Below are 26,179 nucleotides of genomic sequence, written 5' to 3' on the forward strand. Positions count from 1 at the left end.
TCTTCGACTGTGTGCTGGGGACGACCCATGAAAACTACATGGCTTTGTTAGGCAAAAGTGGCTGTGGAGTCCACAGAATTTCAATTAAAGCACTCAATTGGCTTTCACTGTTTTGAACATAAAGAGATAAAATACTTCAAATGCTCGGTCTCTGTGTATTGTATCTAGATATACCTCACCCATAGCCACTGAGCTTACAGTTTGTGCCTGACAGTAATAAATACACAGATTACCCCACACATGCTGGTCAGTACTTAGCAAACATATGCATTGGCAAACACTTGAGCTACCGCATCTAGCAAGCAATAAATCACTCCACCATGTCTGTAAGCTGCAGTACCAAACTCCTGGTGCCCAGGCCCAGAGAGGAGCGTACTTAGTTAACCCTGACAGGCCATCCACGTGTTCGGAGGAAGACTTGTCTTCCTGGATAGAGGCAGCATGAGAGATAGACAGCTAGAGCTACTGCTAGAAAGGATGATGGTAATTAACACACTCACATGCAGGTTATTAACACTCACATGCAGGTTATTAACACACTCACATGCAGGTGATGTAACATGTTCATTGCAGTCAGCTTGCTTAGAGACACACACACACACACAGCTAACACAACTCTCTCTCTCTCTCACACACACACACACACACACACACACACACACACACACACACACACTCACACACACGCGCTTGGATGGGTTCGAGTCTTGAATGATCAAAGTCTGTGTGTGGGAGCAACCAGGTGTTTAATAGAGCATGTGTGGCCCAACTGCACATCCAGAATGTTTTCTTCCACACAGGCGAGTGGCAGGGCACAGCTGACTCACGTATGGTGTGTGTGCGCGCATGTCTGTTTGTGTGTGTGTGTTTGTATGTCTGTATGTGTGTGTGTGTGTGTTTGTATGTCTGTATGTGTGTGTCTGAGTTTATTTCCCAGTGAGAAGCCTCTGGCTCCGTTGTGCATTAAAGCAGTTGTACGGTGCTTGGAGGTGTTATTGTACGTGTTTGGTCCGGAAGTCTGTCTGTGGAAAATGTGCTTTTATGTGTTATCATAGTATTGCCTGCATATCAGAGAAATAGGAAATGGGTGTTTGATGTCTGTCTAAACATGCAAAACAGGATTCTATGGCTCTCTCTTTCCACTTTGCCTCTATTATACCTTAGGTTTTCTCTCTTATACGCTAGCGGTCTATCTACCTGTCTCTCTGCCTGCCTGCCTGTCTGTATGTCTGTCTGTCTGTCTGTCTGCCTGTCTGTCTCCCTTCTTGTTCCTTTGCTCTCTTTCTCTTCAGATCTGGTGCTCTGGAATTGTGGAATTTAAAGGTTTCTAACAAAGTGGTCAGGACTCACTACCTTGAGTTTTGATAGGAGCTTGTAAGCACACATACACACACCAACTTCAAACAGTGCGAGGACTGGAGAGAACAGTGAAAACAGAAAGAGAAAAGACCAGCGTTTCCAACATTACACCCCACAGGAAGTAAGAGCTCACCCCTGGTGGACACACTCATGGATATTCATTAAACCCATCCGAGGTGGGACGGGATCAATAATGCAGACCCTTCGGACCGACGCCTCCAGCACACATCCAACAGGCCTGAGCACAGCTCGGCTTTCTGGCGGCTAACGAGGGCTCATCTGCATGGGCGTGGGGAGGTGTTCTGAGGGAGGTGTTTTGAGGTAGGTGTTCTGAGGGACGTGTTCTGGGGGAGGTGTTCTGGGGAGGTTTTTTGAGGTAGGTGTTCTGGGGAGGTGTTCTGGGGGAGGTATTCGGGGGGAGGTGTTCTGAGGGAGGTGTTCTGGGGAGGTGTTTTGAGGAGGTGTTTTGAGGTAGGTGTCCTGAGGGACGTGTTCTGGGGGAGGTGTTCTGGGGAGGTGTTTTGAGGTAGGTGTCCTGAGGGACGTGTTCTGGGGGAGGTGTTCTGAGGAGGTGTTTTGAGGTAGGTGTTCTGGGGGAGGTGTTCTGAGGAGGTTTTTTGAGGTAGGTGTTCTGGGGGAGGTATTCTGGGGAGGTGTTCTGAGGGAGGTGTTCTGGGGGAGGTGTTTTGAGGGAGGTGTTGTGAGGGAGGTGTTCTGAGGGAGGTGTTCTGAGGGAGGTATTCTGAGGAGGTATTCTGGGGAGGTGTTCTGAGGGAGGTGTTCTGGGGGAGGTGTTTTGAGGGAGGTGTTGTGAGGGAGGTGTTCTGAGGGAGGTATTCTGGGGAGGTGTTCTGAGGGAGGTGTTCTGGGGGAGGTGTTTTGAGGGAGGTGTTGTGAGGGAGGTGTTCTGAGGGAGGTATTCTGGGGAGGTGTTCTGAGGGAGGTGTTCTGGGGGAGGTGTTCGGGGGGAGGTATTCTGGGGAGGTGTTCTGAGGGAGGTGTTCTGGGGGAGGCGTTCTGAGGGAGGTATTCTGGGGAGGTGTTCTGAGGGAGGTGTTCTGGGGGAGGTGTTTTTGGGGAGGTATTCTGGGGAGGTGTTCTGGGGGAGGCGTGAGCAGTTAAGGCTGCACAACTGTCTGTCGCCAGCAGAACCCCAGGAGCGCCACAGCCCTCGTCGGCGGGTCACTGGAGCAGCTCGTGTTTACAGCGCCGGGCTTTCTAAGGCCCGTTGCACAGACGCAGCTCAGACAAGAATCCCCCACACGCACGTCCAATCTGGACGTTTCTCATGCCAAGAAATATAAGCAGTACTGTTGCTGAATACTAGCAAAAAAAAAGACTTCAATTGTAATTCTGCTGCGTGGAGACACTGAGAATAGGACCCTGTTTCCTGCGGTCTGACTGTCGTGTCTATTATAGTCTCTCACTGTTGCCCTCCTCATTCTCACACTCTCCACCAATCACACGTGAGATCCAGCTTTTTCCACTCAGCCTTCAAAGCTTGAACTCACTAGCATATTTCCAGATGACTGTGAGGAAATGAACGCTTAAGTTAGAAGTGTCTGATCCATGTGGCTGTCCTCACCTTTCTCACAAAGGAAACATTCCCGGTTTTGACAAATGCAGTTCTAAAATAACTCTCCAATCAAATATTTAGCTGGAATGAAACGGCATGGAACCCCACATCAGAGTCACTTGTGGCGAATCTTAATGTGTGTGTGTGTGTGTGTGTGTGTGTGTTCTCCCCCCGCTGTACAGCGCGGACAGCAAACAAGAATAGGCTCGAGTTTTAAAATAAACGAACCCTGATGTCAAGAGCGATTCTCAGACCTCCTATTACGGCAGTTAAATATAACCGCCACGTGGTGAGCCAGCCCTCTGCAGGCGTTTGATGTCGAGTCTCTTTGGCACCAGGCTGAGATGGCAATGAACCAGAGTCCACAAACCGAGGAGCTCAGCGGGTCTGGTCCAGTGTGCCCCGACTGCAGTATTGGTTACACACACCAAACGACACACGCCACAGACGAGAGGCTCGGGCACGACGCTGTCTAACACTCCCACGCTACAAGAGAGAGCTCCATGGAAGTGCAGTATGTGGGAAAACTGCACCCGTGTTGACCAATTACAAGTGTGAGTGCCACAGCAGGGTACGCGCCCTGCACGGGCTGCGGGAGGCGCAGAACCGGGCCAGGGCTTTGTTATTCCTGTGCTGCAACAGGGGCTCCTATCTGCAAGCATGTGCCGCACCCGCGGGGTCTCCGATTTCCCTGCCCTGCATGTTAACCAACAGCCAGCTGCCCTAGTGCTGCCTTTGTCGTGGGGATGATTTACACGCCGCCCCGGTCCAGAACCTCGCTGACAGAGCGCTGAGGGAACCTGGCAACTGGCCCCCCGAACCCCGCGAGACACTGGAGGATTAACCACACATTCATGGTCATGAACAAGAGCTGGAGAGCCACTCTCGGCTTTCACGGTGACAACATGGCCGCCCCTGACACAAACGTGGGAGGCGGCGCGCGCACACACGAGCGCTGTGATACTCAAGGAATACCCACGGAGAAACATCTTCTCGTTTTGTAGAAAGTTCTGCTCAGCCAAAGCTCACGCCCAGCCATGACTCCTCACGGCATTCTCAAGGTGGCGTGGAGGAGCCACAGGGCGTTTGGCTTTCCTGCTACGCCTTCGGTTCTGGGAGGGAAATCCGCCCTGCTCTCTTCGCCTGTGTCATTAAGCTCACTAGTGGCCAGTTGGGTCAGCGCTTAGCTGGTGCGAGCAAACACTGATCTCACAGTGCTTAGGGGGGCACCTCCCAGAATCCTTTGCTTTCTCTGAAAAAACGTGAGGTCTGTCTTTCCCAGAAAGTGCGTGCTAGTCTTCCCTAAGTAGGTTTTACTGTACCTAAGTTTAGACTATAAAGCAGAGGACAGAGGAGACGAATTGTAGCTGCACCTTTATGAAGAAAAGCCCAACGGGAATATGGTTTCCGTGTTGCGAGAGAGCCCTGAAATGCAGTGGATGAACTAGGTTGTTGGTAGCACGTGAGACAGCTTTACAGTCTCAAGTCTCAACTCTGAATCAAAAAGAACTCCAGCTGAAAGACATAAAACTAGCCATCGCTCTCTGCCCCCTACGAGTCAATGAATCAATTCAACCTCTGTCCTGTACGCTCACCTCTCCACTTGGGCTAAATTGGATCTCTTCTCTCCGGTGGGCGTGGCGCTGTTCTGGACGCACAGGGAGCCGGCGTGTAATCACCCAGGCGGCTACAGGGAGGGCGTCTGGGCCCCACGTCCGCTCCCTGCCATCCTGGTTGTTTGTGTGCGTAACAACTGCTAATTAGCTGGGAGTTCTCTCTCCCTCCAGCACCGGGTGATCACTTCACAGGCGGTGGAAGGCCCGGAGAGCACAACACCGGCACCGTGCTCCGGGAGGAACGGGCTCTCCTCCGCTGCTCCCAGATGAGATTGGATTGGGACAAGTGGCCACCACAACCACCTCTGTTAGGGGAAATTAGATTTGGGTGTGTGTGTGTGTGTGTGTGTGTGTGTTGGAGCATGGAGCTGTGTATGTAACGCACACACAACCAACGAAACTCACAGAAACGCTTTAGTACAGACTAAGGTCACACTGCAGTTGTACGTGAATGTGCAGCAGATGGCGGCTTAAGACAATCAATAGAATAGCACAGTATGTAGCATGTAGCTAATGCTAATGTCTTGGTTTTACATATAATCACATATAATCACAGATCTCGTATGGGTACATACTCGAATCAACCACTGATTTGACCAGCCACACCGGTGTGAGATACTGGCTTCATCATTAGTAATGTAATGCTGTAATGAACAGCCAATCACAGTTTTGCCTTGTTTCGCATGTTTTGCTCTGCGATTTCGTTGATCAATTATTACAGAATTTTGTTTTGTGATTGGTGGAATTATGATGAACGATGAAGCAACTGAACTAATGGCGTATGAAATTATTGTAATGCGTCCAAAAATGTATAACCCAGTGAGCATTTTGATTTACTGAAAAGTCTTAAGAGACTTTTGAACTTTCACTGATTAATTTATTCATAGTGTTGCATATTGGCACTTAGTGAAACAGAACCATTTAATTCCCAAAGAGAAGCCCAGTCTCATGAAAACTCTCCAGTCTATGGGATGAGAAAGGATGTTGGGACTGTAGGATGCATTGTGAAGAGAAAAGGAGAAGACTGATCTTGATAAGACCACAATACAGAGGCTGTAGAAGGTGTTGCCGTCCTGCTTTATGAACACATCCTAGCACTCTGGAATTAGGCTTCACAAACAGCTGTATTTCATACTCTCTCTCTCTCTCTCTCTCTCTCACACACACACACACACACACACACACACACACACACGCACGCGCATCAAGGGTACATCTTCATAAACTGGTCAATAAACTTAATAGTGTGATTTTTTCTAAGAAAGCAGAGAACTATTTTGCAGTTTTACTTTAAAAAAGCCGTTCAATCTATGAAGGGTCATTGAACATGGCCATGCCAAGAACTGCTCATCGAATCGAGCTTCACCTCCTGAAATAATCCAGACTAAAAGCATTAGTGGAGCTGATGATGCAGTGCGTAAGTGAATTAACGATAAGCCATTAAGGTCCAGGAGATCTGTCTCACTATTAAGCAGGAGCCCTCTGCTCATTTGAGTGCCGTCTCCACAAGACCATGAGCCCAGCCAATCAAAAGCTGCGAACACACAGAGTCATTTGGAAGAACAGCAGGAGGCAGAAACAGAGGCAGACGAGGGGTGTGAGGTCCTTCTCGAAGCTGAACTGTGAACGCTCAATCACACTCTATACGCACTGTTCACTTATCTAGAAAATTAACAAGCTTCTTTCACCGTTATTAGAAGGTCAGGCTTCAAATTGACGCTCTCTGTTCTCCGCGAAGATGCAGACCTGGTGGAACAAAAGCCTCTCTAAGGTTTAGATTCACATTTTGCTGTAGGACTGCCTGACGTGAAAGCATTTCTGACTTCACAGACCAGAGACACTAAACAAGTGAGCTCGCTGAGAAGAGAAACACATGAAAGAACTCCACATGTGTACTCTGTACTGGCTGCATGTTTCAGGGTGACTTGCATTTTTTTGTTTGTGCAGTCACAGATTTTTTCTCTTTCTCTCTCTCTCTCTCACACACACACACACACACACACACACACACACACACACACACACACACACACACACACTTTAATCCATTTATTGAATCTATTTTATCCAAGGGTATGTAGGTGGGTGAGGCTGAGCAAGGATACCGCCGAAGATAATAGCTTTTTAAAAACTACACTTCTGCTCGGTCCTCGTTACAAAATGCCTGTTTTATGTTTTACAAGGTGACTTTTTCATTGTTTATTCTGGCATTTTTGGGATAATTACAATGTCTGTTGGTGAGAGGAGGGGAGATACAAAGACAGATAAAGACACTGGAAAGAGCTGCTGTCAATATGAGGCAGCCATTACTCAACCATGGCCCCTACACATTATACTGCTAATATGCAAATCTGTCTTCAGGACAGATGACCTGGGGTGGCCCAGTTTAAAGCTTGATTTGTTCTGAATTCCGTCACTGTTAACGATGAAGGCTTTGAGTTTGTCATCTGTTGCTCATGCCAGAGAGAAGCGTCTCTCTCTTTCACCCCCTACGCAAGACCGGAGAGAACACAGACACGTTACTGCCCCAGTCAGCAGCTCAGGGGTCGAAAGGCCTGATTCCCGAAACAAATTCTGTGTCACGCCACACGCCCGACGACTGTTCTTATGCCCTTCACTGTTGCCTTGTTAGGAAGTGACACATGTATACGAGGAGGAAACGCCTGAGACGCCTGCTGTCTGTTTCTTAACAAACGTATCATACCCGAAACATGGCTGACTCTGGAAACAACAACGTGGCACCAATTTGATCTGCATCCTGAGATATTTAAAGTAAGAACAGTGGCAAACATGCAATGTTTTTTTTTTTTTTTTGGTTTTTGCTAACTTTATTCGAGCAGTTTAAGAGAAGCTGTGTGCTGTCGCTGTTAGATGTATTTAACAGCACTTTATGGCCCCCAGATATACCCCACGCCTCATGGCTGATTCTGAGATCCCAGGAGCAAGTCTAGAATATACGAAGCCGAGCCTTTACCAAAAACCACAGTAATTACAAGCGCCTGTTGGTCGTTTGCTCGGCGATGGCATGGGTGTCCTTGATCTCAGCATGAGCAGGGAAGGAGGACTAAAATAAAATGAGGGTGCACATGGAGTTGATTTGAGGTTTTCTTTGGCGGGGTGTGGAATGGAAAAGCCTTGGTCTAAACCTCATCACACAGTTCGAGTCCAGACCAGACCAATCGAAAAGCGCACAGCATCGCGTGCAGCTTCAGTGTGGGAAGAGGTCCTCTTTTTTTTCTGCATTCGACCACACAATTTCATCTATTACTGCTGTGAGTTGGCCTCTGGAAAGGGGTCCTAGGTTTTTCATTTACATTTAACTTATTACAGAACGCTGTTTAACTTCTTGCGGTCTAACTACTGGGGCTTTTGGGCTAATCCCCGCCGTGGTCTGCTGAATTCTCCAGAACCAGCTCAAAATGACAGCATCATTGGGCAAAAAAACAGAACTTTGTTTAAAGCACATATGCAATTACTATGGGGGCTTTGGGGAACTAGGGGATTTTATGCATGGTGTATGAAATGGATCTCTTAATGATAGGTGTGGTTCGTATGAGTGTGTAGACTCAGTCCTAGCTGGCCCAGTTCATTCTAACTGGGCCTGTGTCCTGAGTTGGACAGGCCTGTCACCCAGTGGGCTCAGGGGGATGCGGAGACGCGTGCCGCAGATAAGAGGGGACATTGTGATTGACAGGATGTCATGAGTCCGTGTCCTCTCTGGAGTGATCTCCGAGACAGCCGAAAGGGCATGTCTCCCTGACAGCTTTCGGTTTGATACAGTGGTATGAAGGTCTGTTTCCGCTCGGCGAGGGCAAGAACGATGTAGTCACTCTCCTCTCGTGGGACACCTGCAAGTGTAGATCCATTTTCTGCACTCTCTCCCTGCTCTGTGTAATTTATTCTCCCGCTCTCCATGCCTACCTCCCCACAGACACCCGTTCCTGAAATAATCTCCTCGTCCTAAATCTGCACCCCCAAGGTGCTTTTGCAGACAGACGTGAGGTCACAGGGATCCAGAATGTCTGGAGAAAGTAGGGCAGGCTCCAAAATCTACCCTACAGTCAGCTAAAGCGGAAAAGCAAAGCGATTAGCCCCACGCTGCAGTGCTGAGGCTGGATCTCTCTGCCGTTACCGTGTGCTTGTACCCGGGTCCACAGTCGGGCTCTGACACCCGTAGTGGAACTCTTCCTCTGATCATCTACAGCACCGGGCCTCTCCCTGACGCGTTAACCCTGTAAGACAGGTCTATCGCAGGCTGAGGAAAACCGCTATTGATTTCACGTTTGCCACTTGTTTAAATCCTGCGGACCTTTCTTATACCCATTTCCCTCCCCTGTATTCTATCCCACTGACGATCCTCCTTTCTTTTCTCTTTGATTGCTTTGCTCGCCGCCCACGCAAACTGCTGCCCACGTACCTTCAACTGCCAATCAGTGTCTCCCTCCCCGTCCTCCGGCCGTGCGGGACACGTGAGAACAGGACGGGAGAGCGACAGGACGGGAGAGAGACAGGACGGGAGAGAGACAGGCGCATGCCGGCGATAACAGCCTGGCACCCTGGCGGCCCTGGCACGACTGGCACGATGTGCTAATGTGTGCGCTGCGGTGCACCGAGCCTGGCACAGGTGTGTGTGTGTGTGTGTGTGTGTGTGTGTGTGTGTGTGTGTGTGTGTGTGTGTGTGTTTGTGTGGGGCAGGATGTGGGAGTGATGCAGAAATCTCTCTGGGAAAATGAGGTTCACTCTGCCCCAATGCCGTCAGGTCCAGATGGTGCTCTAATTACAGAAATTACCGCAAAGTCTGAATCCTGGGTTTGAAGGAAGCGAGCAGCTGTATGTATGTACCTGCTGTATGATCACGTGATCCCAAAAACATCACGTTGCACCAGAACAACGTGACGGCGTCGTCATCCAGCGTCCTGTGCTAATGCGTTCAGGATAGTTCCGCTGAAATCACTCAAATCGCTTCTTTACACTCAATGTAAAGACGCAATGTTAACCTGGGTTTGATCCCTAAGACTTAGACTAACCTAAACATATAGATATCCCCCCCCATGCATATCCTCATATCTAACGTGCACACTGGTCATTGGTCTTAAAGGTACATTTTCTAGGCGTACAGTTTCTCACTGTAGGCCACCTACTGACATGCGTAATTTGGTCCGTTTATGACTGTGCGACCACAGCTGCCAGAGTATCTGGACCGTTCTCAACACACCATTAACCTTGCCATGGCAGAGGCAGGGCTGGGCGTGATGTTCTGACCAGTATATCAGAGACACCAGTGCTGCTGGAGACTGTCACTGTCACGGCTGGATTACCAGTGCCCTGCCACGCAAAACCATCCAGCTAAGAGCTGCAGCATCTAATAAATAAATAAATGTTCCTAATAAATAGGCTGGTGAATGTCCTGTGGTAATAATTAAAGGTTCTGCAGTCCTAAAAGAGATAAATTGCCAAAGAAGCATCATACACGGCTTCTCATTGCACTGCTAAGCAAAAACAGCACCTTTACTGTCAAACCTATTATCTAGATTACTGTGGATAAATGTGCAATTGGAATCCTCCTAATTCATTTCTGATTTATTCCTGTTTGGAGAGGCTGCTGCACCAGCGTGTGTGTAGCGTCCTGGGGTGGAGGAGGGGTGCAGGAGGGATCCAGACACAGGGCTCCGTAGTGGAACAGCTACGTCTCCCCCACAGTGCTGCGTCAGCTCCGTGTGTCCTCCAGCAGACAGGACATTGCCCTCAACAGCCACATCAGCAGGACTCCTGTGTCCCGTGTATTTGTCTTAGTTAACACCCGGCTGCGTGGCCTCCTGATACAACCCCGCGGAGCCTACCGTGGTCCCCGTCAGCGTTCCAGACACCCCCGTACCAGACCAACCCCACAGCCCCATCGCACAAGACCACCACCCAGGACGTGTGGCCCCCGATGTCCGTCAGGAGTCAGGACGGTAAGACGATCTTGGCAGGGGTTCGTCCTGCGGTGTGCGAGAGCCGTGACACTGCTGTGGGGGGACACCGGCGTGAAGGATGAGGAGAGGCGGAGTGGAGTGTCTGTGGTTATCATCAGCTGCTGTCACAGACAGTTGGAACTCATCACATGAACTGAGCGGAGTCCAATATCACAGAGGCCGTGCGGCTCCGGTGAGCGACGCGCCTGGATGTGTGTCACCCTCGAGCTCTCAGCGCAATCTGTCACGGGCCATGAACTACGGTTTCACTTTCCGTTCCATTCATCACAGCAACCGATTTCACAAATCAAGGTTCTTTCATTGCCAACACTCCGGTTAGGAATCGCTTTAGCGCGCCGGCTGGTTTGAATGAGGCCAATCCACCTGTTGCTGCATAAGTAGCATGTCTCCTTTATGTGTGTTGATCACCTGACTGGCTCATGAAGAGGAGAAATCGTCAGGGCTGCTCATTCATTCAGGGTTGTGTGCACAGACGCTGGAAACTGATTATCTGGCCTAAGAAGAATGGGTCTGAGAAGTCAACGCTTTGGCAGCCAAGTGAGATCAATGGTCACATATTTATCTGTCCATCCGTCCGTCTGTCTTGAAGCACATAACAAATGAAACATAATCGAAACGTAGACCTAAAGTGAACAGATGGAAATGGTCTCTGTGAAACACGCGTAGGGTCAGTAAGAACAGCACGTGCGATAAACAATACTTCACGAGTAATTAAGGTGATATAGAAGTAGCATGCGCATTTAATGCCAAAATTATAACAGGTCCTTAACACATACTTTGCATCGTATTGAAAAGATGTTTATGTATAGCCTATGATCTATAAGTGTAAATTCGAATGTAGAAGTGTGAATATGTGAAAATGTTACTTTATAATAAAGATATATTATATAATCCTGGAAAATCTAGCGTTTATAAAAACAACATAACTTCATGATTATCGTATGATTTACTGACCTTATGCACATGTGATGTTAAGATCTGCAGGCATGACTAATTCTTACGTAAACTGGAGATCATTAGGCAAGTGGGTCTGACGCAGAACCGTTCAGGTGAGGCCGAACTGTCCAATGTGAGCCGAGTCACAATTAAAAACACACAATTAAACTTTTCTGGGTAACTCATTATAAATAAATCTGAATGAGCATGTGCAATCTTAACCGGTGTGTGTCGTTCACACAAACGGCTCAGTGGGGATGAACAGAACCGCTCACTCCTCTATTTAGAGGAGACCAAGGAGGTATTTTCATCTCCGTTTTTCGGTTTCTGTTGCAAATGCGTTTTTGTGAACGAGTAAATTTTGCCGGTACATAGACGAAGATTATTCCCTTCGTTCATTCTCACAATCCTGCCCACACCAAAACGCACGGACGGTTAATGTCCACGAGCTTGTGAGAAACTGAAAAACACACTTAAGTTTAATATATCACACAAACCTTAAACACACCGAACCTACAGGCAGAACAGGGCGGAATACAACGGCTGCTGCATCACTTATGAACTAAAATTCATAGTAATCGGCATTATTAAGTATTATTGCACTGCACAATATTGTGTAAAACGCTTCATAACAAGGCGCAGTGTGTATTGCAGAAATAAACTGCACATTAGTTCCTGGCAGGATTGATCCTGTGTGACTGTATTTCTCAGTTACTTAGATGATATCTCTGGAAGGATGCACAAGTCACGGAATAAAATCACCAACATAGACGTGTGAAAAAAGCAAACGTAAACCTCGACAAACGAGAAGCTTTCACGCCTTTTTTACAGCTGCTTCAGAAATAGTTGGTGGAAGAGAGGAGAGAGGAGAGAAAAGAGAGAGAAGCGCTCACCACCCCCATGTCCATCTGTTCAGACGTTACAGACGGCGCCGCTCCAGCTTGGGATAAAACCCAAAGGATCGGAACCAGAATCATTTCAGGATAAATAATCCAAACGTTCCGTGCGGGATTGCACTTAAAAAAACGGAGAGAATTCATGCCCTCCACGTCTGGAGCCCACGGTGGTGTCACACCGGCTTTATTTCCATCACTGCATCCACCGTTTGTGTCCCCCAAATCCGGATCCTTGGATCAGAACCGATAAGGTTCAACCTCACTGTTGCACAAACACGTCAAACACATGTCATGTAGGACCTTTGTGCTGGAAACAACAAAGAAAATACACAAAACTAACAATCCTCTCCACAATTCTTGTCTTCAGAACACTGTCTAATGTTTCTCGTCTCTATTTTAACAGCTTTAACGCGAGTCCCTCCCGAGAAATCTCCAGTAATCTTGTTTTCCTTGGACAAGTTGTGACGTTTTCGGCCGTGCGCGCGAGGAAGCGGCGCCGTAGCACGCGCCCCCTTTGAAATGCACGTGCGCTTCTGCAACGGAGGCGCAGCTCTCTTCCCTAAGCACGTCGGTCCCCGACTGAGGCGCGGGGAGCGAGATGAGAGGAACTTAGAGAGGGAGGGGGGGATTCAGAGAGCACCCGTCCAGTCGGAAGGCTCAGTGCGTATAATCCACAACGCACGACCCCTGCGTGTACTGCACGAAATTGTTTATTGCATATCGTATTTAATCAAATAATCAGAAGTAATTAAATAAGTAACGGGGTTCCTAATGCAACCGTGTAAACATGACAACAGACGCCGAGTGGCTGGATGGAGGTGTTGATTGGAATTTTTGGTGTGAAGAAGCTAAAATAAATTACATTTCTTCTTCCTCAAAATCAACAGACTGCGGTCTCTTCCTTGCTGGCGTACAAGTAAAATAAAGATGTCATAGATGTACAGCTTTGCATAACCCTCATCAATCCACCGCACCAATGTCAGCTGGTGTTAATATGGCATAAAATAAAGCTTCACATTTTGAATTTCAGCGAGCCCTTTTTGGATCATGCAAGACGTGATCACTGTGCATCTATACATTCACTTCCTACCCACATCCTCAAGGCTTATGATTGAACAAGAAGCAGCCAAGCAGGATCACTGCGATTATTTCTGTGAGCATACTACAAAACAGAGGGAAAATATGAGAATTTAACAGGGCGCAGAGACAAACAAATTAACATGGAAGATTTGTGCAAATTATCAGCTTGCAGCTGTTTCTCATATTTTTTCAACAGGAGTACTGTTATATTACTCCGGTGTAGAGATGATTATCTAGCATGTGCAATGACAAGCTCACAGAATTAACTCCCACCTGTGAGGAGCGAATCAGGACTGGTCTTGACAGCTGATGAAAAATGACCACCTGACACCACAGGGTGCAAAATGACACCCAGACAACAGACGGGTGAGGGAGCTGTGACTTCAGACTCCACATAATGAAGACGGGCGGTCAGGGCGGTGTGGCGTGGTGGGTACAGTAGGGGAGAGGTGCCTGTGCGTGTGACAGGGGAGGGGAGGTGTTCAGTAATGCTGACAGGGTTCCTGGTGTCACACGACTCACTGCTCAGCGGGCGCAGGTTGCTGTCTCAACACTGTACGCTCATCCAGGGCGGAAGTGTCTGTCCTGAAAAGATCAGCACTAGTACTGTGATTTTGGGACTCCTATTATATTATTCCCCTCTTCTGTGCTTCATCAGATGCTGTAGAGTTAATGCAATGTGACAAGACTTGGATGCCAGTGAAGTAAACACAGTTTACAGAACCGCTGTATGACCACAGCAGGCCAAGCTGGCATTGATGGGAATTAATTTGGTCAACGTCATCCTCTCACAGAACGAGACGCAAACTTTCATCTTAGATCTCTTTATAGTGAAGGAAACATGGCAGTGTACATATCTGATTTTACATGCTCTTCAAGTGGGATAATGAATAATTAATAATAATTATGCTGTTTCTGAGCTGTAGAAAATATGTTAATTCACACTCCCAAAAACATATTTTCAATATACTAAAATGTCAGAACATACCCATCTTACTGCTGGCTGGGGCAAGATTCTGGGATGAATATTCAAGAGTAAATGAGGTCTTCTAGGTCTCTCCAAGCAGAATGATGGGGTTCACAGTTTCTTATATTCTAGAGGAACTCTCTATTTTCCTACAGTCTCTGACTGTTAAGATTCAGGGCAACTGTGCTGCATGGTTTTAAACGAATGATGTGATATTTTATGAATAATGTGACTAAATAAATCAATTCTCGGGCGTTTAAACTTTATCAGAATTTTGGATGTTTTAGCTTTCTGGACCTGTTCATCTCCAACCAGCTGTGTATGTGCACACGGACAGGCAGACAGACAGACAGACAGACACACACACACACACACACACACACACACACACACACACACACACACACACACACACAGGTTCTTCAACCCTCTCTGACATCTACGAACTGAGAAAAAACATAAAAGGTTAAGGTAACTGTACCAAGGAAAGAAATACAAAACATAATTATTTTAAAAGGTTCATGTGTTTAGCAGTTTAGTGATAGGTGTTAGACCTTTTGGATAATAAAGACCAAAAGGTTCAGAATGTACAAGTGAGTTTCCAAGAGAGAGAACTGACTCCCAATTAAATATACACATATTGCCAGGAGCAAAGTCCTTCAAATGAAAAGACTTTGTATGTCTCTAAAATCCTGAGGTGTTTTATTTTCTGCTGCTCATTACTGTGACATTTCAAAAGACATCATGAAGAATTACAGTCCTGTTTCAAAGGTATGATCATCACAATTACTGAAATACGGAGTGTTTGTGAGCAGCGAGTAGTCTAGCTTCTTCCTTTGAAATAGTGTAATTACTGCAAAGTTTGTTGACGTACGAAAGCAACGACAGACACTGCACAAGGACACCATGTTTGGGATGGCGGTAGGGGTGGATGAAAGCACTCCGGGTTCATGGGTGGAGTCCCGGCACCACCAGGGTCTGAGTGGCCAGGCTTACGTGATGAACGCTGCTTCACACTTCCATCAATCACCCGCCTCCACCGGGACCGGCTCTGCTTGAGCCCAGAAGAAAGCACCAGTCATTTTAGCAGAGCTTGATTTTTGGCACCCGTTAGCATCCTTAAATCCGGAACAGCCACAGATGAAGGATGCAGAAGGGGGGGGGGGGGGGGGGGGGGGGGGGGGGGGGGGGCGAGCTCGCGCGCGAGACCCGACATCCGCACGCTCGCGCTGCCGCTCACCGCAGCCCCCACAGGTAAGACAGCTGTGATGTGACTTTTGCTAAATTAGAAATAAGGGCAATAGTAAATTACCATGGCGAGCATGTAGTTTTTTTCTGGCTTTGAAAAGGAATCAGAGACCTTGGTGGAACACTTTAATGTAAATGCTGATGGCAACGGCTTAGCTTTAGCAAAGAATAGAGGAATAAACTTTTTTTTTAATCTAAACTCATGCATAAGGGAAAATACTGGTGAAAAATATTAGAATATTAAGATCTCAATTACTGCCATTTAAACTGCTGACTCAAAACTATATTGCTGTCATGATGGGGTCCATACCTCACATATTAAACTCAACAAAATCACTGACAGAGCAGTCTAATCCTCTGAAAGCTGTCTCTGGAGAACCCGTCTGGAATTTGGCTTACGTGGTTATATCAGATGTGTAATAAGCCTTAATCTAAAATTCTAAGGCCTGTCATATACTCTGAATTGTATGTGTGTGTTAGAGCCAGAGAGGCTGTTTTCAGGGTTTTGTTTACCATGCTGTTTCCGTTCTACATCTCGGAGCTGAGAGCGTGCCGTAAGGAGAACTCCCTTCAGCAAGGAGAAGACTACAGAAAAGCAGACAGAAATGTCAGTTGGGCATTAATTAAAGTCTCTGGTCTTACGCCATGTCTCGGGCTGTACAATTGAGGTGTACAGACAAGGGGCATTTGATGAAGTGAGAATTCAGTCAAAGCACAACACAGCCAAAGAAAGACATCGTCACGTCCATGTCGGAAACTGAGTAAAAACGACAAGACGTGTTTGACTGTTGACATCATTCCTAAACAGACCTCAGCTAATTTAATATCCTGGGAAGGACAAGAAAACGAAGCCTGCTCCAGGTGAGCACCCATACTGGACTGATAAAAACATCCCCCACTAGTTTTTTATTCAGAAGACGGACACTTTCGGACAAACTCAGCACATAGCTCTCGATCTCGATGGCTGCCTTCGGGATTTCTAGGCGTGCTGCGATGGTCCAAAAAGTGTCTGCTGTTCTGAGGAGGTCCGCTGTTACCACACCGCGGACGACACATTAAGAGCGTGCACTCCTCAAGTGTGTGTTTAGGAGAAGTGATCAGGCTGCAGCCACAGTGTTGAGCTGTTAGTGTCTGCAGTGGAATCACCCTGCAGAGGATTTAACTCCGCATCCAGCAGCCCTGCTGACCGTGGTGGCCGCTATATGTACGCAGCTCTGACGCCCTACAACGGACAGAATAAAATATGTAACTAAAGGGATGAAATGCCTAAGACGGAATGAATAATAATTCTAAACAGTGAATCATGTCCAGCAATAGCAGCTGAGAATAAAGCAGAGGAGAGACATGACTGGATGTCCAAACGCTTTGTGTGTTAAGCTTTTATTCTTCACTGGTATATTTTTCAAAGCTCTACAGAAGTTCTCACAGGAGAGTTTTGTATACTGACATTGCAGAAAGAGTAAAACATGTCAGTGTGTCATGATTGGATCAGATTGGATCAGACACGGGAGGGTATGGAGGCAGGGTTAGGCCACGGAGACTTTTTTTGCAACAGGACAGCTTCTGATTTATGGCTGTAGTGTTCACTCCTCCAATTCCCCCTCAAAGTCACCCTTTAACCTGCCTCTGATAACATGCCCAGCAGATAATTCCAATGGACCAAACAGGAAACCAGAAGGCCTTCAGAACCCTGGTGCACGGCGCTGGAGACACCGCTGAGAACGTCTGCACAATCACTACCTAAACAGTTTCACATTACGGCTTATAGCTGCGCTGATAGTCTCCATTTGGCCAAGGTTTGAGACAAGACAATAAAGCCTCGGGTCGACTCAAACATTACCGCTTTTGAGTTAATGAAAGGGCTCCACTGGTAGAGACGTCCTGCGGCATGTTTATACCTGTATATGGAGTCTGATCTGCAGGTCGTGACATTGTCTCAAACCATTTTCTGTCAAAACAGAATCTCCATCTCAATATTTTAGACTCAGGTGGTGCTTCAGGGAACAAATGAAAAATGATCCCGTTTTTATTACACCACTGGACAAGCATGAGCACAAACACAAACCCTGTTCGCTCGTTACACACACACACACACACACACACACACACACTCAAGGCGATGCAGTCAAGGATGCACATCAACATGTGCAACTGTGTTCACGATCAATTAATCAATCAAACAATCATTTGCTCAGTTGATCAATCTGTCAATCCCACAATGCTTCACTTCAACTAAATTGAAGGAGACCTTAATGAATGAACTGATTAATACATTACAAAGCTTCAAACTGCTCTCCTAAACACCACTAACTATCCTCCTACCAATAACAAAACCTCTTTGTGAGTTTGCTAATTAATTAAATTAATATTCTGACAAAGGAAGTGCAAATGAACTAATGAATGCACCATGTTTATCTAATGGGATTGAAGTGTAACAAGATATTCTTCCACTTGTACTTAAAGATAACTTGGAATAACTTAACCTAAGATTTACTTAACCTACACTGACCAGTGCATTTATCTGGAGTATAACCCTGTTGGACACCCAGTGTAGGTGTGGAGAAAGAGACTCACGTCTGTTACACACCTTGTGTTAGTCCAGCTCTGCGCTCACGTTGTGCGCTCACGTCACTGGCTGACACAGGTCCTCTGGCACATAATCAGGGCTCTTTTTCTGATACACGTGAAAACCAGAGCACACTGCAGTGCTGCATATGTGTTTACCTGTCAGTGTTAACTCTGTGGTTTCCATGGACAGCCATCAACGCCCTGATCAGGTGGCCATGTGGAGGTAGTAATTAAACACATCATTGTTTTGCCCATAGGACAGGTGTCATAAGTCAGTGTAGGTGTGGGATATATGACTAGGGTGGCCACTTTAAATGGCCAGTGTAATAAAGGAATAATAAAGGAAATAAAACTAATAAAAGTGAGTCATTTTTTAAATAAAACAACTTATAAAGTGAGTAATTTATTTTGCATGATTTAATGCATTTAGACCTCCAAACTAGAGGGACACTCTTTGCACCAAAACACTTGTATTTGCAGCACTGAAAATAATGACCACAGCTGTCCAAGCTATCGTAAGTGGCAATAAAATGGTTTATTGGCCGATAAAATCTCCAGCTTTCCTTAAGAGGATCTTACATAACGAAACCTGATAGGTTATCTGCGCTGACTCGAGATAACATCAGTGCCTTATGGAGGCAGGTTTTATTTTATGACGCTACTGATATGCCTTTGTCATCGTGTCTGTGTGTTGCGAGATGACGAGATGGTCTTGGGAAATTAAGAACGGGGGTGTGGCGTCACACAGATTCAGATGAGACACATGATGGTTTTCTTCCACTGGCCTTTTCAGACCAAGTCCAATATATTATCTTCCCTTGACTGGGACATCCGTCAGTACCAAACCAATCTTAGAAATTGGAAGTTTGAAACTCTGCTGTGTGTGACACCCATATGTGTCTGTCACTGGGAGCATACTGTGGGTGCACGCTGTAATTACTCATAGGCTTCTCCTAGTAGCAGACGTACGTTTTGCAGCACAGATTGCCATCTCATTCCATTGCTGTACAGAGGGATTTATCAGTGTGTTTGTGTTTAAGTGCACGTGTGTGTTTGCGTATGTCGGTGTGTGTCATGTCTGCTGTTTAGCATTGCTTGGGGTCGTCGGCAGAGAAATGGGGAGTTAGAGGCTTGACAGATAACAAACCGCCTTGCCACAAGGGATGGGGGAAAGCAATGCATCTTGGGAATTGATGCCAAAGTCCCCTCCCACACACCGCAGTCCACAATCATTATAAGAATTTATCAGCACTGCAGGACATGCAGCATCTCAAAAGGACGGTACAAACAAGTTTATACTGTAGCATTCGATTGGCATGAAAGAAAAAAAAATTAAAAGCGTCATTTAGGGGGAAGATAAATTCTGTCTGTGTGCACATGAAAATATGAACACATAAAACACATCAAAGGGTGCTCTATAGCCCTCTTTGCTATAACATTCAAACTCTCAGGGTTAGAGCCAAAGTCACCTTTTGTGTCTGTTCTGTTCTTCAGAATTCTGTTTGCTGTCTGCGTGTGTCAGTAAATCAAGTGTAAGTACCGGTGCAGCACACGTTGTACTGACAGCTTACTTTACCACTCATCGAATAACGAGAGAGTCAGAACCAGACAATTACTGCTATCTTAGCTTACATCACGGCAATGGCTAGCAATGAGGCCGTGGCCCATACCACTGAGGCCAATTAAAACAGGATAATTTTAGACCCTTACACTGGAAAAAAAAAACTTACTTGCAGAGTTAATAGCTTTTTAGTTACTCAGCTAATTACTGGCATAAAGTCTCCTTAGACTGCTAGAGTTTTTAGGCCAGAGGTATGGTTAAAAAAAGAAGTCTAATTATGTCAACACTGAGTTTTGGCAGCGAGTGTGATGCTGGATCGAGGACAAATTTCATCGATTTCTGCTATTATTCTCTCTCCCAAATGGTCTTTTCCCCTGAATACCTCCGTCATCAGCCTCTGGAAGGCAGAGTAAAACCTGTAGACGTCTGTACCTCTTTTTAAACGCTGCTAGTTTTCCTTCTTTTAAAGTCTCTTTACCTGTTTAGTGTTACAGTTAGCGTGGATCAGGGCATGAGAGTGAGAGGCTTTGTGGACTGAGTTGATCAGGCTACCAGAAAGCAAGACGGCGCCCCCCACAGGTCAGGTCACGAACCTCTGAGATGGAAGATGTGGTTCTGGCACTTGCGGTCTCATCTTTATCTTCTGCAGTGGCTTCTTTGCCCCTGGCTGTCATACGAGGTCTGCTGTTGCCTGTGGTTCCTCATGAATGACAATTATTTGCTGTAATGAACTAGTGGCTGGAACTCGGTTTTAGATCACTGCTTAGTCTGGCCATCTAATTAAAAGTGCATTTCCTAATGGTTTTAATTAATTCGAAGTCTCCCTGGTGAAATCATCAAGTGGAACACAGTGTCATCTGCTGAGCGTTTCTGAGTCTGTGCCACAACTTTTGAAAGTGGCAAAAACAAACGACCAGCCTCTGATGCCCTTTCAATTATGAGATGCAGTAATTGTCTGCAAGACCCATGAGCATTAAACACCTTAGACAAAAAAACTTTGACGGAATAGAATAGAATAGAATAGAATAGAGAATCTTCTGCCTCAATCTTCATTTGTACTTGGGGTGAGCGATACACACTCAAAACTTGGTTAGAAACCGTGTTGGTGCTAATGCAGTGGTCAGAATGATCCCTTCCAACGATATTCGATCTGCAGTCGTGCTGTGGTCATAAAATGTCTGGTGCTGAGTAGGACAGAGCAGGCAGACAAATTGTGCATGCCAACAACGAGGCCAGAGTCCATAACTACATCTACAAAATACATCTCTAAAAGAGGTGCACTTAACAGAGAGTAGGTGCATGTTAGGGGATTCCAAAACACCGGGTGGAGAGAACACACAATAAGCTTCCTTAAAAAAAACAGGTCTTTGATTAAATAGCTCTCAATAATTCATTTTGATGTTACAGCTGAAAAACATAATTTATAATAATGTCTGTGCAGCAGAATTATTACGCTCTTGGTCCCAGAGGTAGACAGAGTATGCAAAATCGTACTTATGTAAGTAAAAGAACTGTTACTTAAAAAAAACAAGGACTCGAGAATAATGAAAAATGTGTGTGGGAGGAAACAGGATCACATCAGAAGCTGAATGACCTACAGCCCTGTGTTAACGCTTCTTACATAGATCGTCTATTAGCAGAAGAGCTGAAGATTTCTTAGAAATTATTGTTTGCTTTTCGCAATACCTTTGAGCAATAATAAAAGCAAATGCATATCTGCAAAAAGTGCTTATTTAAGTATAATTTAATTATTCTGGTTTGAATTAACATCAAAAAGAAAACTTCATTAAACTTTCACGTTGCTATATGTAACTGAGCAAATGTGACCAGTTAATATCTATATCTGCTTAGTTCTGCGGGCGATGACACTGAACAGCTGTGTCTCCACTTTAACATGTCTGACTACTCTTGAATCAGGAATGAGAGCAAATACCCCCCAAACACTAAATAATGTCCTGCTGTGGCCACAAGCAATTGTGCTTGAGAATCTTACTGCAGAGGAACGACTGGTAGGAAGGCATCCATAGCTTGTAGGAGGCCATCCATAGCCGGTAGGACACCGTCTTTAGCTGTGAGTTTTATATCATTAGCCCCTTCCAGAACTCATCCTGAACTGAAATGTAATAAATATGTGGTGTACTGAGTTTGAAACACTACAATCGCTAAAAAAGGTAATAGGGTAACCCAACCCTGGCCTCCTTGTATTAAACAAGTGATTTGGCCCATATATACCTTACTGTTACAATTTAGGAAGCCATAAGCTCATTAAAGTCTACTGAAAATGTCTGCACTGTGTTGCAATGTGAGCCTGGTGGCAACTGGCCATGTGAGCAGAATATTGAAATCTCCTCCAGATCTCACAGACTCCCTCACATATGTTGATGATCTGAAAAGAAGAGAAGAACTCCTGCAGGATCAGGTTCCATCTCACTCTAGAACAGGTACCATCTCACTCTAGATCAGGTACCACCTCACTCTACAACAGGTACCATCTCACTCTAGATCAGGTACCACCTCACTCTAGAACAGGTACCATCTCACTCTAGATCAGGTACCACCTCACTCTAGAACAGGTACCATCTCACTCTAGATCAGGTACCACCTCACTCTAGAACAGGTACCATCTCACTCTAGAACAGGTACCACCTCACTCTAGAACAGGTACCACCTCACTCTAGAACAGGTACCATCTCACTCTAGAACAGGTACCACCTCACTCTAGATCAGGTACCACCTCACTCTAGAACAGGTACCACCTCACTCTAGAACAGGTACCATCTCACTCTAGAACAGGTACCACCTTACTCTAGAACAGGTACCACCTCACTCTAGAACAGGTACCATCTCCCTCTAGATCCGGTTCTACCAGACTCTAGAACAGGTATCACCTCACTCTAGAACAGGTACCACCTCACTCTAGATCAGGTTCCACCCAACTCTGGAACACAGGCACATCAAAAGCTGAGGACACACAGAGTTTCCTGGCTCTACGCATGGGCAATGTGTTTAGCAAAAGACAGGACAGGTGTCACTGTGATACTGCAGACACAGAGGACAGCGAATCTTATTAGAGGTGTTAAACAGCCTCTGGCACATATGAAATGGCTGAATTTCTGACTTGTTAAATCTGGGTCATTCAAATGGGCCTAGTGTCTCTCGTGTTTATAATGAGATCATAGTTTGAACTCAGTTCCTTATCCATTATCCATGTATAAACATTCCTATTTAAGCTTCGCTTACAGACAGACTGAATATACAAATATGTATCCCAATTGAAAGCAATGTTCTCCTGTAATTCATCATATTTGAAGACTGTCCTGGAATGCAGATATGTAATCAGAACTGAACATTGCGTGAATCCATATCTGGGTCCCTCATTTTCACCTTATTTATAGCCTGTTGCAACTTACCTACCAGCACTAAGCCCTTTCCATACAGTCATATGTCACATGGACTGACTGAGAACTGTAGAGTTCTATTAGAATAAGAAAGGGACCTCATTTTGACATGCCATTCTTTTTAATAAACACAAGCCATTACTCTGTGATGACTCTTTCTCCCATCTGGGCACCCACAGGAAAGGGCACGATGAGGGATTATAGGGCGGAAGTCTGAGCTGAAAATCAATGCCATGGTTTTACTTAATCAGTTTGAGAGGAATTTTAGATAAGCCAGTGTCCCCGTTTAAATGTCAAATCTACTGGTTGCCTGAAATGTTTATGTAGTGGGTGGGTTTTTCCTTAAATGTTACACAGACACATATAAATAGTTTTGCTTTAACTTTTACAGCACCGTGCACATTATTGAAACACTTAAATTCTACCTTTGTCCACAGATCTTTGTAATACTGACTAATACTAGAAATAACAGGTTCATTGCACCACCACAAATCTTATCCAAGTTTTTAGTCCTCTTTCAGCTTTACCTGATTTTTACATTTTATCAAAAGTGTTTTTCGCTGTGTGTGTGTGTGTGTGTGTGTACACAAGGGAGAAAGAAAGAGGCAGTGAGAAAGAAAGAGACACAGACTCTGAAGAAGAAATGTGAAGGGTAAAAGAGTGAAGCAAAGTGACTGAGATGATTTGCTGTCATGCAGAGTACTCCTTTGTCCACTATTAGCAGCCCTGGCGTCCGCCGGAGTCATTTATCAGACTTTGGAGCTGTTACAATGGCTGCACATAAGACAACAGCAGTGCCGGGCACTTTTATAATTAGAATGATACCTTGCGGCAAGCCAGGATTTGAGTGGGTCAGATTTACTGCCGACTCCCACCGTAGCTCTTAGTGCCTCTGCAGTGCTACGGCTGAGAGACGAATAGCGCTGCGAATCAGACCCACGTTTTAATCACTCGCACTGTCAGGCACAGCACCCACAATTTAGGGACCCCGCCGGGAACTCCACACAAAACGGCACCCACAGACGGGCAGCACAACCCGGCTGGAGTCGTTAAACCGTGCGGTGCAGGTGGGATCATCTTTGCCATTTTTCATGCCTTGCGAGCGCCGTGTGTGTGGCTCCCCGCCATGTCTGCAGGAAGCTGGGGTGCGGGGGAGGGGTGGCTGGGTGTCGGTGCTCTGGTGGTCTACGGGTGGGCTTCACGGTGTGTGTGATATCCTGCGCTGACAGGATGAGAGGCCCACTTGCGAGGGGTGTTGCTGTCAGCATGCTCACACCTTCGGGATATGCACAAGTGTTGAGGAAAAAGCAGAACGCTGTGACACATCCGTGAGCTCAGAGTCCACCAGACTCAATCAGTCCTCGTCGCAGGTCATCGGGCTTCTTCACTGAAATGCACATTTACACTTGTGTCAAACTCCGAACTCGCTGTCATTTCTGCAGACGACGAGGGTCGTCGGTTTACAAACGCGACAAAACATTCCGTCAATATCGCAAGTGCATGCGGTGGCTTACTGGAGCAGGAAGAATATCAATTCTAATCACTTTAACCATTAGTGGGCACAAATCTTCATGAGGATTAATGTAGACAAATGGGGATCCAGTGACATTCACATTTCTCATTCTAACTGGATTATCTTTCTTCTCCGGCGCAGTGACTGTCCATCCGCCGTTTATTCCTCCACCGTCAGAAGAGTCTTCGGTACTTTGCTGAGTAATGGAAGCGTGAGGAAGCGTTACTGTCCTCTATGGCTCCACCCATCTCTCCCATGGCTCCACCCATCTCACCCATAAACCCTTTTCCCACGTGTCTTCTTGTCCTCCTCTCTACCCCCCCAAATCCATTTGGCTAATAGGCCCGGGCTCATATGTGACACAGTCCCAACCCCAAATGGATGACTGACAAAGTCTAGGGCATGCCTGGCTTACCACACCCACCCAGATGCTGCCTCTACAGGGGAAGAGACAAGAGAGAGTGGGCCCTGATTTATGGATCCCAGCGGATAGGCTGCGTAAACCTTTCAAAGCACTCCATTAATTATCCCCTGGATCAGTGCGGGAAGCCGGCTCTGGGGCTTTCTTCCTTGATTACTGAGCCTCAGTGTACGGCAGAGCAAACAGACCAGAGGAGGGAGGAACCGGTGGGCTTCGACCCCTCTCCGTCTTAATCACGCCCAGGGTTTTTAGGGGGCCTCGTCATAGCCAGCGTTGCTCAGGCCCGGAGAGCATCTCGCAGCTGCGCACACTGGTCCTGAGATCCAGCCCGTCTTCGTGACAGCCATGCGGAGTGGAGCGAGAAGGATCTGAGCCAGCTTCACCTCCCATCCTCTAGAAACCCTACATGCTTCCTTTGGAGATGGCATGTAATTTTCCACATGAAAGAGTGCAGATACAAATATTCCCTCACCAGCCAACTGCAACCATCAGTACTTGGACGAGGTATACCTCATTCCGAGGCAATTTGGACTCGTAAAGGAATAGGGCACAAGGTAATAATGATGTTATGCCATGCTCCCTTGGACTGAAAATGCTCAAACAAGACTTCCTTCATCCTTTGTCCTGTGATCTTCGAGATTAGCAGTAGATCAGAGTGTGAGGTGTAGCGAGATGAAGGTGGAAATGGTGCACGCGTGTGCGCCTACATGACAATCCATCACGCTCGTTTCTTTGTGACTTCACTGCTTCAGAGGTGCCAGCCGGCCAATGAGACAGCTGCATTTTCGTCTGTTTCTTCAATTTGCATTCAGTTGTTTCCTTGTTTCAGAGTTCCTCGAGGCTCGCATGTAAAAGATCGCTCGTGCTCAGCGTCTAGCGAAGCCACTGAAGTCAGTCATTTATGCCAGAGTTGTTACTAGCTGAACCCTAATTAGTCCGTTTTCATCAGTTTGGCATGGGATGAAAACAGATGGTTTACATGACAAAGTTAATGTGGATTTAACTAATCCTGCTTCCTTGAGCAGCAGGCCAATTAAAAGCACACTAAACTGACAAAGAGAAGGA

The 26,179-nt window shown here is 46.3% G+C and overlaps 1 protein-coding gene across 1 annotated transcript in view; it reads right to left on the reverse strand.

The window, feature by feature from the left end:
* mmp17a (matrix metallopeptidase 17a) overlaps positions 1–12,948 on the reverse strand; it is a 46,601-nt gene extending 33,653 nt beyond the window's left edge. The window contains exon 1 of the mRNA XM_076980233.1: positions 12,356–12,948. Coding sequence (XP_076836348.1) covers positions 12,356–12,502 — 147 coding nt within the window. The 5' untranslated portion in view covers positions 12,503–12,948. The remainder of the gene's footprint in view (positions 1–12,355) is intronic.
* Positions 12,949–26,179: the final 13,231 nt, after the last annotated feature.

Source organism: Brachyhypopomus gauderio, chromosome 18 (assembly GCF_052324685.1).
Source record: "Brachyhypopomus gauderio isolate BG-103 chromosome 18, BGAUD_0.2, whole genome shotgun sequence".
In the NCBI taxonomy this organism is placed as follows: Eukaryota; Metazoa; Chordata; class Actinopteri; order Gymnotiformes; family Hypopomidae; genus Brachyhypopomus; species Brachyhypopomus gauderio.